This window comes from Lolium rigidum, chromosome 4 (assembly GCF_022539505.1).
Source record: "Lolium rigidum isolate FL_2022 chromosome 4, APGP_CSIRO_Lrig_0.1, whole genome shotgun sequence".
In the NCBI taxonomy this organism is placed as follows: Eukaryota; Viridiplantae; Streptophyta; class Magnoliopsida; order Poales; family Poaceae; genus Lolium; species Lolium rigidum.
In genome coordinates this window covers 109,047,941-109,060,202 of record NC_061511.1, presented here as the reverse complement: position 1 = coordinate 109,060,202, position 12,262 = coordinate 109,047,941, and the positions used below count along the sequence as shown (strand labels likewise).

General features: G+C 46.2%; 1 protein-coding gene across 1 annotated transcript; it reads right to left on the bottom strand.

Annotated features, from left to right (window-relative positions):
• Positions 1-7,567: 7,567 nt before the first annotated feature.
• On the bottom strand, positions 7,568-8,353 carry LOC124708192 (ubiquitin-fold modifier-conjugating enzyme 1-like; the record flags this gene model as incomplete). Its single annotated transcript, XM_047239878.1, is given in 2 exon segments — positions 7,568-7,909; positions 8,017-8,353. Coding segments are annotated over 2 exon segments (561 nt in total). The 3' UTR covers positions 7,568-7,681.
• Between the last annotated feature and the right edge of the window lie 3,909 nt (positions 8,354-12,262).

Below are 12,262 nucleotides of genomic sequence, written 5' to 3'. Positions count from 1 at the left end.
TAGTATTCATGGCGAAGTTTCATCTTCGTTAAATTATTATATGGTTGGAATTGGAAAATGCTACATGTAGTACCTCTAAAATTTCTTGGATAATTTGATACTTGGCAATTGTTGTGCTCATGTTTAAGCTCTTGCATCATATACTTTGCACCCATTAATGAAGAAATACTTAGAGCTTGCTAATTTGGTTTGCATATTTGGTTTCTCTAGAGTCTAGATAACATCTAGTATTGAGTTTTGAACAACAAGGAAGACGGTATGGAGTCTTATAATGTTTACAATATGTCTTTTATGTGAGTTTTGCTGTACCGTTCATCCTTGTGTTTGTTTCAAATAACCTTGCTAGCCTAAACCTTGTATCGAGAGGGAATACTTCTCATGCATCCAAAATACTTGAGCCAACCACTATGCCATTCGTGTCCACCATACCTACCTACTACATGGTATTTATCCGCCATTCCAAAGTAAATTGCTTGAGTGCTACCTTTAAAATTCCATCATTCACCTTTGCAATATATAGCTCATGGGACAAATAGCTTAAAAACTATTGTGGTATTGAATATGTACTTATGCACTTTATCTCTTATTAAGTTGCTTGTTGTGCGATAACCATGTTTCGGGGACGCCATCAACTATTCTTTGTTGGATATCATGTGAGTTGCTATGCATGTCCGTCTTGTCCGAAGCAAGAGAGATCTACCACCTTCATGGTTGGAGCATGCATATTGTTAGAGAAGAACTTTGGGCCGCTAACTAAAGCCATGATTCATGGTGGAAGTTTCGGTTTGGACATATATCCTCAATCTCATATGAGAATAATAATTGTTGCCACATGCTTATGTATTAAAGAGGAGTCCATTATCTGTTGTCCATGTTGTCCCGGTATGGATGTCTAAGTTGAGAATAATCAAAAGCGAGAAATCCAAAATGCGAGCTTTCTCCTTAGACCTTTGTACAGGCGGCATGGAGGTACCCCATTGTGACACTTGGTCAAAACATGTGCATTGCAAAGATCCGGTAGTCCAAGTTAATTAGGACAAGGTGCGGGCACTATTAGTATACTATGCATGAGACTTGCAACTTGTAAGATATAATGTACATAACTCATATGCTTTATTACTACCGTTGACAAAATTGTTTCATGTTTTCAAAATAAAAGCTCTAGCACAAATATAGCAATCGATGCTTTCCTCTTTGAAGGACCATTCTTTTTTACTTTTATGTTGAGTCAGTTCACCTATCTCTCTCCACCTCAAGAAGCAAACACTTGTGTGAACTGTGCATTGATTCCTACATACTTGCATATTGTACTTGTTATATTACTCTATGTTGACTATTATCCATGAGATATACATGTTACAAGTTGAAAGCAACCGCTGAAACTTAATCTTCCTTTGTGTTGCTTCAATACCTTTACTTTGATTTATTGCTTTATGAGTTAACTCTTATGCAAGACTTATTAATACTTGTCTTGAAGTACTATTCATGAAAAGTCTTTGCTTTATGATTCACTTGTTTACTCATGTCATTACCATTGTTTTGATCGCTGCATCCACTACATATGTTTACAAATAGTATGATCAAGGTTATGATGGCATATCACTTCGGAAATTATCTTTGTTATCGTTTTACCTGCTCGGGACGAGCGGAACTAAGCTTGGGGATGCTTGATACGTCTCCGACATATCGATAATTTCTTATGTTCTATGCCATATTATTGATGATACCTACATGTTTTATGCACACTTTATGTCATATTCGTGCATTTTCCGGAACTAACCTATTAACAAGATGCCGAAGTGCCGGTTCTCGTTTTCTCGCTGTTTTTGGTTTCGAAATCCTAGTAACGAAATATTCTCGGAATTGGACGAAACGAAGACCCGGGGGCCTATTTTTCCACGGAGCTTCCGAAGACCGAAGAACATACGAAGTGGGGCCACGAGGTGGCGACACCACAGGCGGCGCGGCCTAGGGGGCCCGCGCCGCCCTATGGTGTGGCCCCTCGTCGTGCTCCCGACTCCGCCCTTCCGCCTACTTAAAGCCTCCGTCGCGAAACCCCCGATGCGAAAAACCACGATACGGAAAACCTTACCGAGACGCCGCCGCCGCCGATCCCATCTCGGGGGATTCGGAGATCTCCTCCGGCACCCTGCCGGAGAGGGGATTCATCTCCCGGAGGACTCTACACCGCCATGGTCGCCTCCGGAGTGATGAGTGAGTAGTTCACCCCTGGACTATGGGTCCATAGCAGTAGCTAGATGGTTGTCTTCTCCTCATTGTGCTTCATTGTTGGATCTTGTGAGCTGCCTAACATGATCAAGATCATCTATCCGTAATACTCTATGTTGTGTTTGTCGGGATCCGATGGATAGAGAATACCATGTCATGTTAATTATCAAGTTATTACATATGTGTTGTTTATGATCTTGCATGCTCTCCGTTACTAGTAGAGGCTCGGCCAAGTTTTTACTTTTAACTCCAAGAGGGAGTATTTATGCTCGATAGTGGGTTCATGCCCGCATTGACACCGGGACAGGTGACGAGAAAGTTCTAAGGTTGTGTTGTGCTTGTTGCCACTAGGGATAAAACATTGGCGCTATATCCGAGGATGTAGTTGTTGATTACATTACGCACCATACTTAATGCAATTGTCCGTTGTTAGCAACTTAATACTCGGAGGGGTTCGGATGATAACTCTGAAGGTGGACATTTTAGGCATAGATGCAGTTGGATGGCGGTCTATGTACTTTGTCGTAATGCCCAATTAAATCTCACTATACTTATCATGTCATGTATGTGCATTGTTATGCTCTCTCTATTTGTCAATTGCCCGACCGTAATTTGTTCACCCAACATGCTTTTATCTTATGGGAGAGACACCTCTAGTGAACTGTGGACCCCGGTCCATTCTTTAATACTTGAAATACAAATCTGCTTGCAATACTTGTTTCTATCGTTTTCTCTGCAAACAATCATCTTCCACACAATACGGTTAATCCTTTGTTACGAGCAAGCCGGTGAGATTGACAACCTCACTCGTTTCGTTGGGGCAAAGTACTTTGGTTGTGTTGTGCGGGTTCCACGTTGGCGCCGGAATCTCCGGTGTTGCGCCGCACTACATCCCGCCGCCATCAACCTTCAATGTGCTTCTTGGCTCCTCCTGGTTCGATAAACCTTGGTTTCTTTCTGAGGGAAAACTTGCTGCTGTGCGCATCATACCTTCCTCTTGGGGTTGCCCAACGAACGTGTGAAATACACGCCATCACCCATACCTGTGATAGAAGACTTACTGGATGAACTTCATGGAGCCACAATTTTTTCCAAGCTAGACCTCAGATCTGGGTATCACCAAATTAGAATGAACCCAAAGGATATCCACAAAACTGCCTTTTCCACCCACATGGGACACTATGAGTACAAGGTTATGCCCTTTGGTCTCAAGCAATGCACTCGCTACTTTCCAAGACCTCGATGAACAAGCATCTTCTCTCCCTTCCTGAGGAAATTTGTCTTGGTTTTCTTTGATGATATACTCATCTACAGCAAGTCTCTAACACAGCATCAAGAGCACCTAGCATTGGTACTCCAAACTCCGCAAAACCATGATCTTAAGGCCAAGAAAAGTAAATGTACCTTTGGTCAATCACAGGTAGAGTATTTGGGCCACATCATTTCTGGCCAGGAGTGGCTACTGACCCGGCAAAAATCACCGACATTGTCAACTCGGCCTACTCCTACAACAATCAAAAAACTCGAGAGGATTTACGGGTCCGACGAGTATTACGGAAGATTTATAAAGGGATATGCCACAATCCGTCAACCACTCTTCACAGCACTCAAAAAAGATAGCTTCACATGGGGTCCTGATCAACAGCAGGCATTCTCTACACTCAAGCTAGTCATGTCTACTCCACCACTCCTCAGCTTGCCAGATTTCACTTCCCCTTTTACCCTGGAAACTGATGCTTGTGCTACTGGCCTTGGAGCAGTATTGATGCAGCATGGCAAACCACTTGCTTTCTACAACAAAAGCTTGGGACCGAAAACAAGTGCTCAGTCAGTTTATGAAAAATAAGCTCTAGCAATTCTAGAAGCTCTCAAAAAATGGCGCCACTACTTCCTCAACAACCAAGTAATCATCAAAACAGACCAGAGAAGTCTCCAGTACTTGGGCAGCCAGCGATTGGTTGAAGGAATACAACACAAGCTGATGTTAAAACTCCTCGAGTTTGATTACACCATTGAATACAAAAAAGGCAAGGAAAACAGAGTGGCTGATGCTCTCTCCAGGAAATACCAACAAGAGGAAGACACTCCTGCTGAAGAACATTGTGCTGCAATCTCTGTCTTAGTTCCTGCTTGGATGGAGGAAGTCATTGACTCATACGACGACGATGAAACTTGCCTCAAATTACAACAGGAGCTAGCCATTGATCCAGCCAGCAACCCATCTTATTCTCTCCAGGCTGGTATCATCAGATACAAGGGAAGGATCTACATTGGCAGCTCGACTGACCTCAGAACCAAAATATTCCATGCCTTTCATTCTTCAGTCTATGGTGGACATTCTGGCCACAGAGTAACCCTGCATCGCATACAGAAGCTATTCTACTGGCCTGCATTGAAGAAAACTATAGCCACTTTGGTAGCAGAATGCCCTACATGCCAGATCTCCAAGACTGAGAGAACACAGTACCCTGGACTACTGCAGCCATTACCTATTCCTCACCAAAAATGGACTGACATTAGCATGGATTTTGTAGAAGGGCTCCCCAAATCACAGGGCAAGGATGTCATCCTAGTGGTTGTTGATCGTCTGACTAAGTATGCCCACTTCATACCACTGTCACATCCCTACACAGTACAGACAGTGGCTGACAAATTCATGGATCACATAGTTAAACTCCATGGCCCTCCTGCAAGCATTGTGAGTGACAGAGATACAATATTCACAAGCAAGTTATGGAAAGATCTCTTCAGCTCCTTTAACATAGCTCTGAAATACAGTTCAGCTCACCACCCAGAGACAGACGGTCAAACTAAGCGAGTTAACCAGAGTCTCGAACAGTACTTGCGTTGCATGGTGTTCCAGGAACCAAAGAAGTGGCACCAATGGCTGCCAGCAGCTGAATGGTGGTACAACTGCTCATATCATACTGCAATCAAGATGTCACCCTTCGAAGCACTCTATGAGTATGCTCCACCTCTCCTCCACCAGCTATCAGTACCGTGCAATGTGGCTGCAGATATAACAGTCACCATTCAAGAAAAGGATCACATGGTCAAAACCCTACGAAGCCAATCCGCCGCAAGCTCGAATCGCATGAAAAAGTATGCCGATGCAAACGAACGGAGCGGACATTCGTGGTAGGCGACATGGTATACCTCAAAATGCAACCATACAGAGAAACTGCTCTCGGCCCGCGAAATGCGCTCAAGCCGACCTCCAAATGGTACGGTCCCTTCAAGATTCTTCAGCGCGTGGGTCAAGTCGCTTACAAGCTTCAGCTGCCTGAAGGTACACAAATCCACGACGTTTTCCATGTCAATCAACTAAAGAAGCACCTGGGAAATGCAGCTATACCCAACCCCAAGCTGCCTCTGGTAACGGCTGATGGCAAGATCAAAATGGCGCCAAAAGCTATACTGCAACGTCGCCAGATTCCTCGCAATGCTGGTGAGTACGACATTCCAGTACCTCAATGGTTGATTCACTGGGAAAACATGGAAGAACATGAAGCTACGTGGGAAGACGCATCCTTCATACAAGCAACATTTCCTTGGTTCAAGCCCTGACGTCTTGACTTAAGGAGGGGGCAGTGTCAGGTTCCGACACCGACAACACCTGTTATCTGTCACTGTTGCGGTCCAAAGACAACAGACAACGGCTGAGATGAAGGCGCAGTGACCTGGAGTTAATCCAACGGCTATCAGCGCTTCAAGTCTGTCTTTACTGTTTTAGCCTTAAACCCTTAAACAGTGTTGCTTAGTTGATAAGGGCAGTATTGTAATCATGCTTGAGCTCGTTCCTTCGATATAAAGGGGCGAGTGGGGTGGCTGGGAGGATCAAGCAATGCAAAAACCCCATTTTACCATGTATTTCCTTTTCCAGTAGGTAGTTAGAGTAGATCTGAGCCCCGAGTGCTCCTTCCCATCTTCTCTTGCTCGATGAAAATCGTCAGTGATCAACCGTGATCCTGACACTCTACAATAGTGATCAACCGTGATCCTGACACTCTACAATGTGCTTGAGCAAATTGGTTGACATCCTAAACCAGCGTCAAAAGTATTTCTCGAGATACACCTGATCAGAAAAAAAGCAGTTGAGCATGAATTTGTTGTCTGCGCCAATTCGTCGCCTCCGAATCCTCACGGCTGAACACTGAAGCTCCATGCTTTGGCCTCTTGCTCTTGTGCAACAACAAAATCATAGAATTGTCCCCATCTTCCTCCAGGCCGTACTCCTCATCAAAGGAGGAATCGTCAAAAGTGCCAAATTAAATTCAAAATATTACTACCTCATGCTGGCAGAATTCAAACCATTCTTAAGAAAAATGCAAATTGTTACATTTCTTCATCGCAGAATCATAGTGAAACTCAAACGCAGCCCTCAATTTCGTTCAGTAGTGTTTTTTGACTACTTACTAAATTCCTTACTCACCAAGGGCAGAGAAAAAAAATACAAACCTATGCACCTAAATTAAAATACATAATTACAGTATGTGCAGTATTCTCTCCATATAACTGTGAATCAAACTCGATATACAGTATGTGCAGTGTTTGATGAGTGTTACTAGTAATACAGAGGAAATCAGGAACAACACACATCTGATAAGATACCATGAGAGAGCTATGCATCTCACATTAAGCGATAGATGAACTCTACCTTGGTTTAACTATCACCTTGTCGGCAACAAGCATAAACCTGTTTAGTCTTCGTAGCCTATAGCACATAATAATGATAAATTTGATGAACTGATACCGCTTTAAGTCAATTCTACCCTTCTAAACATGAAAAATCAAGCCAGTATAAAAGCTAATGAACTCGATCAGTTCTACAGGCTTCTGGCAAAGATATTCAATATCACCATGCCCTAAAAACAAAATGGCAGCAACACTACAAACAGACATCCAAACGTAACTAGTCAAAACACCGCAAAGCATGCAAAATTGACAAGTCGAGTAGATAAACAAATAAACCAAACTATTTTCTCAGATTCTTATTTTAAATCATTTCATATTTTCTGGGATGGTATTAGTAAGGCAAAAAAATCTTTAAGAACAATACTTGTACACCCGGTGTTGCTGATGTTCTTTGTTGAGACTGAAAACAGTCTTTTGTTATACCCAACATAAGCATCTGGTTCCATCCTAAATAAACAGTAAGCTCACACATTGCTATCCAGCAGCCAGTATGAGACTGAGGCTATTGATTTGTTCAAAAGTTGTTGTGCAATCAGAGTGTTGGATGCAAATATACTAGTTCTATGTGTACCAAACCAGTCAACAAATCAACTAAACTTCTGATCAGGAATTAGTGCATCAGCAAAATATGGAACCGCAAGTAGCAGATGATAACTAGAGTATAGGAATTGCTCTTATTAGTTCACAACCGATCAGTGTAATTTCAATCCTCCAATCCCCTTGACAACAACCATACTGTAACTGCATTATTTTAGAGCTAAGAAGAAGCAGCAGCAGCAGAGCCAGACGCAGCCGCGGCGTCTGCAGGAGCTGCCTCGTCGTCCTTGTGCTTCACCATGCCCGAATCCACCAGGATGGGCACCTCCGCCGCGAGCCACGGCGCGAGCCCGAGGCACAGAGCGTGCGCGAGCCCAAACCTTGGGCAGTTCTTGGCCCACAGCGGCTTGAAGTGCACGGTGAGGCAGATCTTCCCCCCGCGGTACATCTGCGCAATCATATTTCCATCGACAACAACAATCAGGAACCCCCGTAATAAAAGAGAAGAAAAAACACGCAATCTACGAAGAGGCGGGCAAGCATGATGATGAGAACCTTGTGTGTCTTGCCATCGAGTGTGGGGAGCTCGATCTCGGGGGCGACCTGAGGGTAGGCGACGGGGATGTCGAACTGGAGGGGGAACTCGTAGCGGCGGAGGTTGTGGACGTACCAGCAGGTGCCCTCCCAGCGGGTGCCCTCCGGGTTGGCGGCGGAGATGCGGAACCAGTCGTTGTCCTTGGACTTGTTCACCGAGGTGTAGGCGATGAGGGCGCGGTACTCCTCCTTGAGCCGCTGCCGCCACGAATCGCCGTCGCGAGGACCCGCCCGCGTCGACAGCAGCGGGATCTCGCCCACCACGCTCTTCGTGCCCTTGTCCCAACCCTCCATGGGATCTCTGCTCCTCCTCGCTCTGTCGATTTCGATTTCCTCTGCTCCGCCGCCTCGACCTCCGTCTATGTTCTATCCTACCGCGTGGATCTGACGCGAGGCGAATGTGATTCTCGGGACTGCTTGGATTTTACGCCGACGGCTGCTCGCCGCCAAGCAAAGGGGTTCCATCTCGAGCGTTGGGGGCGTTTGATCGAAACCAACGGCTCGGATAAGACATGAAGCTAGCAACGTTTCCTCTTGGTTTCTTTCTCTCAATGGGGAATTTTATTCTTTTTACCACTACTTTCTTTGATCTTCTATGATTTGCCCTCTTTTACATTGGACTACAAATTATGCCCCAACTTTTTTTTTGGACATTTATCATTTGGCCCTTGATGACCTAGGGGTGTATTGTAGTACTTTCGATAAATAAGAGTGTCGAACACAATGAGAAGCAGAAGGTGTTGACGAGCAGTTTTGATCGAGAATTTACTGTAAACACTAGAAAATAGGTTTGCAGGGGTAGGTATTGCAGATAAATAAAGTACGAGTAAATAAAATGCAGTAACAATAATTGCAGCGAGTGGTCCAATCCTTTTTAGAGCAAAGGACAAGCCGGTTATTTTACTTATGATGAACAAACGTTCCTGAGAACACACGGGAATTTTGTCAAGTGCTTTCGCTTCACATAGCTGAATAATCTTCAATGGTTTGGTAAGTGTTGTGTGAGTGAATCTATGCTAATGCACTACCCCATACTTGGACTAATATATACTTGTGATTATACCTCTTGCAAACATCCGCAACTACAAGAAAGTAATTAAGATAAATCTAACCACAACCTTAAACTTTGAGGAGAGTGGATTTGGTGACCGGAGGGATACGTGAGCACGGTCTAGCCATCGTTGGATCAGCGTTGGGATTCGGTTTCTGCCTCACGGCAATCACACGGCGTGAATATTTTTGTGCCTGCTATCTTGTGGACCACGTGGGTCTGGCAGCTGCTGACCTGCACTTTTAGGAGATGCGTATTGCCCTCTCGAGCGCCTAGATGGCCGCAGCGCCGGCCGCATCCCGTGCACACGAGAAGGTGCTGCAGCGTCCCAAGACTAGCGGTGGCGCCATCGAGGTCTCAACGGCGGTAGGTGCGGGACAGGGGCCGTATCGGAGCCCCCGTGTTGGCTCAGCGTTGATGGGTGCGACGGGTGCGGCGGCTCGCTGGATAGGTGCGGGTGCGGCGGCTTGCAGGCCGGCGCGGCGGCAGTGGAATTAAGAAGGGCGCTCATCTACCTCCGCCGCAGACAGAATCCAAAAACGAGACGTTGGCCATGGCGCACCGATGCCTGCGGCTGTTCACGGTTAACGTCCAGGCTGCCTCAATTTTGGGCGGCGTCGTCGAGCTTGGGCGAGATCGAGGGGAGGTGTGTGTGTGGCGCGGCTGCTGCAGCGCTGAAGCGGCATCGACGCAGCCCGTCCATCCCCTCTTCACGCAGTCGATTCTCGGATGGAGGCTGCGGCGGAGGAGGGCGACGTGCGCCGAGCCGAAGACTTGACGGGCCATGCTGTAGATTGATTTCCGTCCAGCGTCTCGTCGGAGCTCACCTAGAAGATGAGCGTGAGGAGCCTCTCGTACAGCGGCCCTGCTAGCTTCTTCACCCGTTCCAAGAACAGCAAGGTCTCCGCGAATGTTAGCGTCGTCGTCGTCGCTGACGGCAGCCAGCGTGGGGCGGCTCTCTCTTCTGGGTCGCGTCGGCGCTGCCGCCGCCGTGGCGTTGTCTTTGCAGGCTGGCTCGGGCGCCTACTCGTCGGGGGGAAATGAGTGGAAGCGGGCGGACGAGGTCGGGGAGGCCGCAGAGGAGCGCGCTGGCCTTGTCCGCGACGTCGCGGCGGTCGGCGGTCTCGCCCGTGCTGAGGCCCCGGAGGAGGCGGAGTAGCTCCGCATAGACGGCCGGATGAGACGCGGCTCTGACGTGCTGAAAGAACGACTTGGCGGCGGCGAACTTGCTCACCTGGATCAGTTGTGAAGAACTGGGGATGAGGTGAGATGGATAGGAACAAGAGGATAAAAGAGGTTGGACACTTGGACGGCAGGAGAGGGAATCGCTCATGGTGGGTTAGTGGGGTCGTGGAGAGTGAAATATTCTACTAAACGGACAAACAGACGGCGTTAGACACGTGTCGGATATACAGCGCGTGCTCACGTACCCATGTGATCACCGAGATTCTTCCGAAACTTTGAGATCCTAAACTCCCTCGTGCACCGGTTTCCTAAAGGGGGTTTGGGTTTCTATCGCTCCTACAACCATATAATTAGTAGCCAAATACACGATGCATTCCCCTAGGCCCATAAATGTGAAGTATCATGTAGTCGATGTTCACATGATACCACTAGAAGAATAGCACCACAACTTAAATATCAAATTATTGCATATTACTCAACATAGTTCCCACTACTAACAACATGACTTCTCCCATGTCCTCAAGAACTAAACGAACTACTCACGAGACATCATATATATCATAATCAGAGGTGATATAATGATGAATAACAATCTGGACATAAACCTTAATTCAATGGTTTCACTCAATAACATCAACTACATGGAGTAATCAACACCGGGAAAGTTTCCCCTATGAACTAGGCAAGTATCAAACCCAAGATGTTACAGCGGGACGGCGTGGAGATGGTGGTGAGGATAGTACTGGTGGTGGAGATGATGGTGATGATGATCTCAATGAAGTTCAGCTCGATGGCGGTGACGATGTCGACGATCTCACCTCTCTGGGAAGGAATTTCCCCGGCAGAATTCTGCCTGCCAAAGAGGTTTTGTTTCTCTCTGGTTCTCCGCACTGTAGCGGCGGTGGAATATTTCTTTGGTCCCTCCCCCGATCTTAGGTTTTCCGAGGGGCTGAAATACGCGAGGGGGCGTCGTCAGAAGTGGGCCAGGGCGCCCAGACCATGCCTAGGCGCGGGGGTGGTCTGGCCCCCTCAGGGGCCATCTCGGCCTCCCCTTCTGGCTTTCTCCATCATCTGGAAAAATAGGATTTTCTGTATCTTTGCTAGAAATTATTGGTCTTCAGAAATATGGTGTCTTGACGATCTTTTTTCTAGCAGATTCCTGGCTCCGGCGGTTAATTCTCCAATAATCATCAAACATGTAAAAATAGATGGAATAACATAAGTATCACTTCTAAATATGAAATATATCAATGAATAACAATAAATTATGATATAGAATAGTGATGCAAATTGGACGTATCACCCCTCATAGTACTATTTTTTTAAGAATCGAGGCGACGTGAAAAGACCAAACACCCCTCCCCAATGTTTCTCCACTTTTGTCGCTACTGCCCAGTCGCACCGCCAAGAAAGCAAGAGAGAGGGAGTTCGTCCTCGTTGCACACGCAAGAAAGAGAGAGGTAGGTTGACTACCAATATCGGTAACGACGAATCATGCGCCTCCGCCGCAACAAGATGAGCATGTCGGCGTATACAACACAACTATGTCATCTCAATGCTTCCTTGGAGCCAGATCAAGCAGTGCATTCTTGTCTTTGGTTGTGGGTCATGTTTGAGTGAGGGAAAATGGTATAGGTGCAAGAAAGCACTGTCAAAAAATATAATCCAAGAAATAAAAAAATGGTATGGTATATGAACTGGGTCGCTCAGTGCATGGGCCCTTGGTAGAAGAAATCAAAGCTCTGTTGCTTGAATTCGGTGATTTCACGGTCAGCTCTGTGCGAAGGTCTTGTAACGAAGTTGCGCATAGTTTAGCTCAAGTAGGTTGCGGTAATAATCTTTGTAACACTTGGTTGGGGCTTCCCCCAAGTTGTATTGTGAACCTATTGGCATCTGATTGTGCCGGAGCTTAATAAAAGCCGCAACAAGTTTGATCTAAAAAAATCTAATCTAATGTAAATGACGGCACAT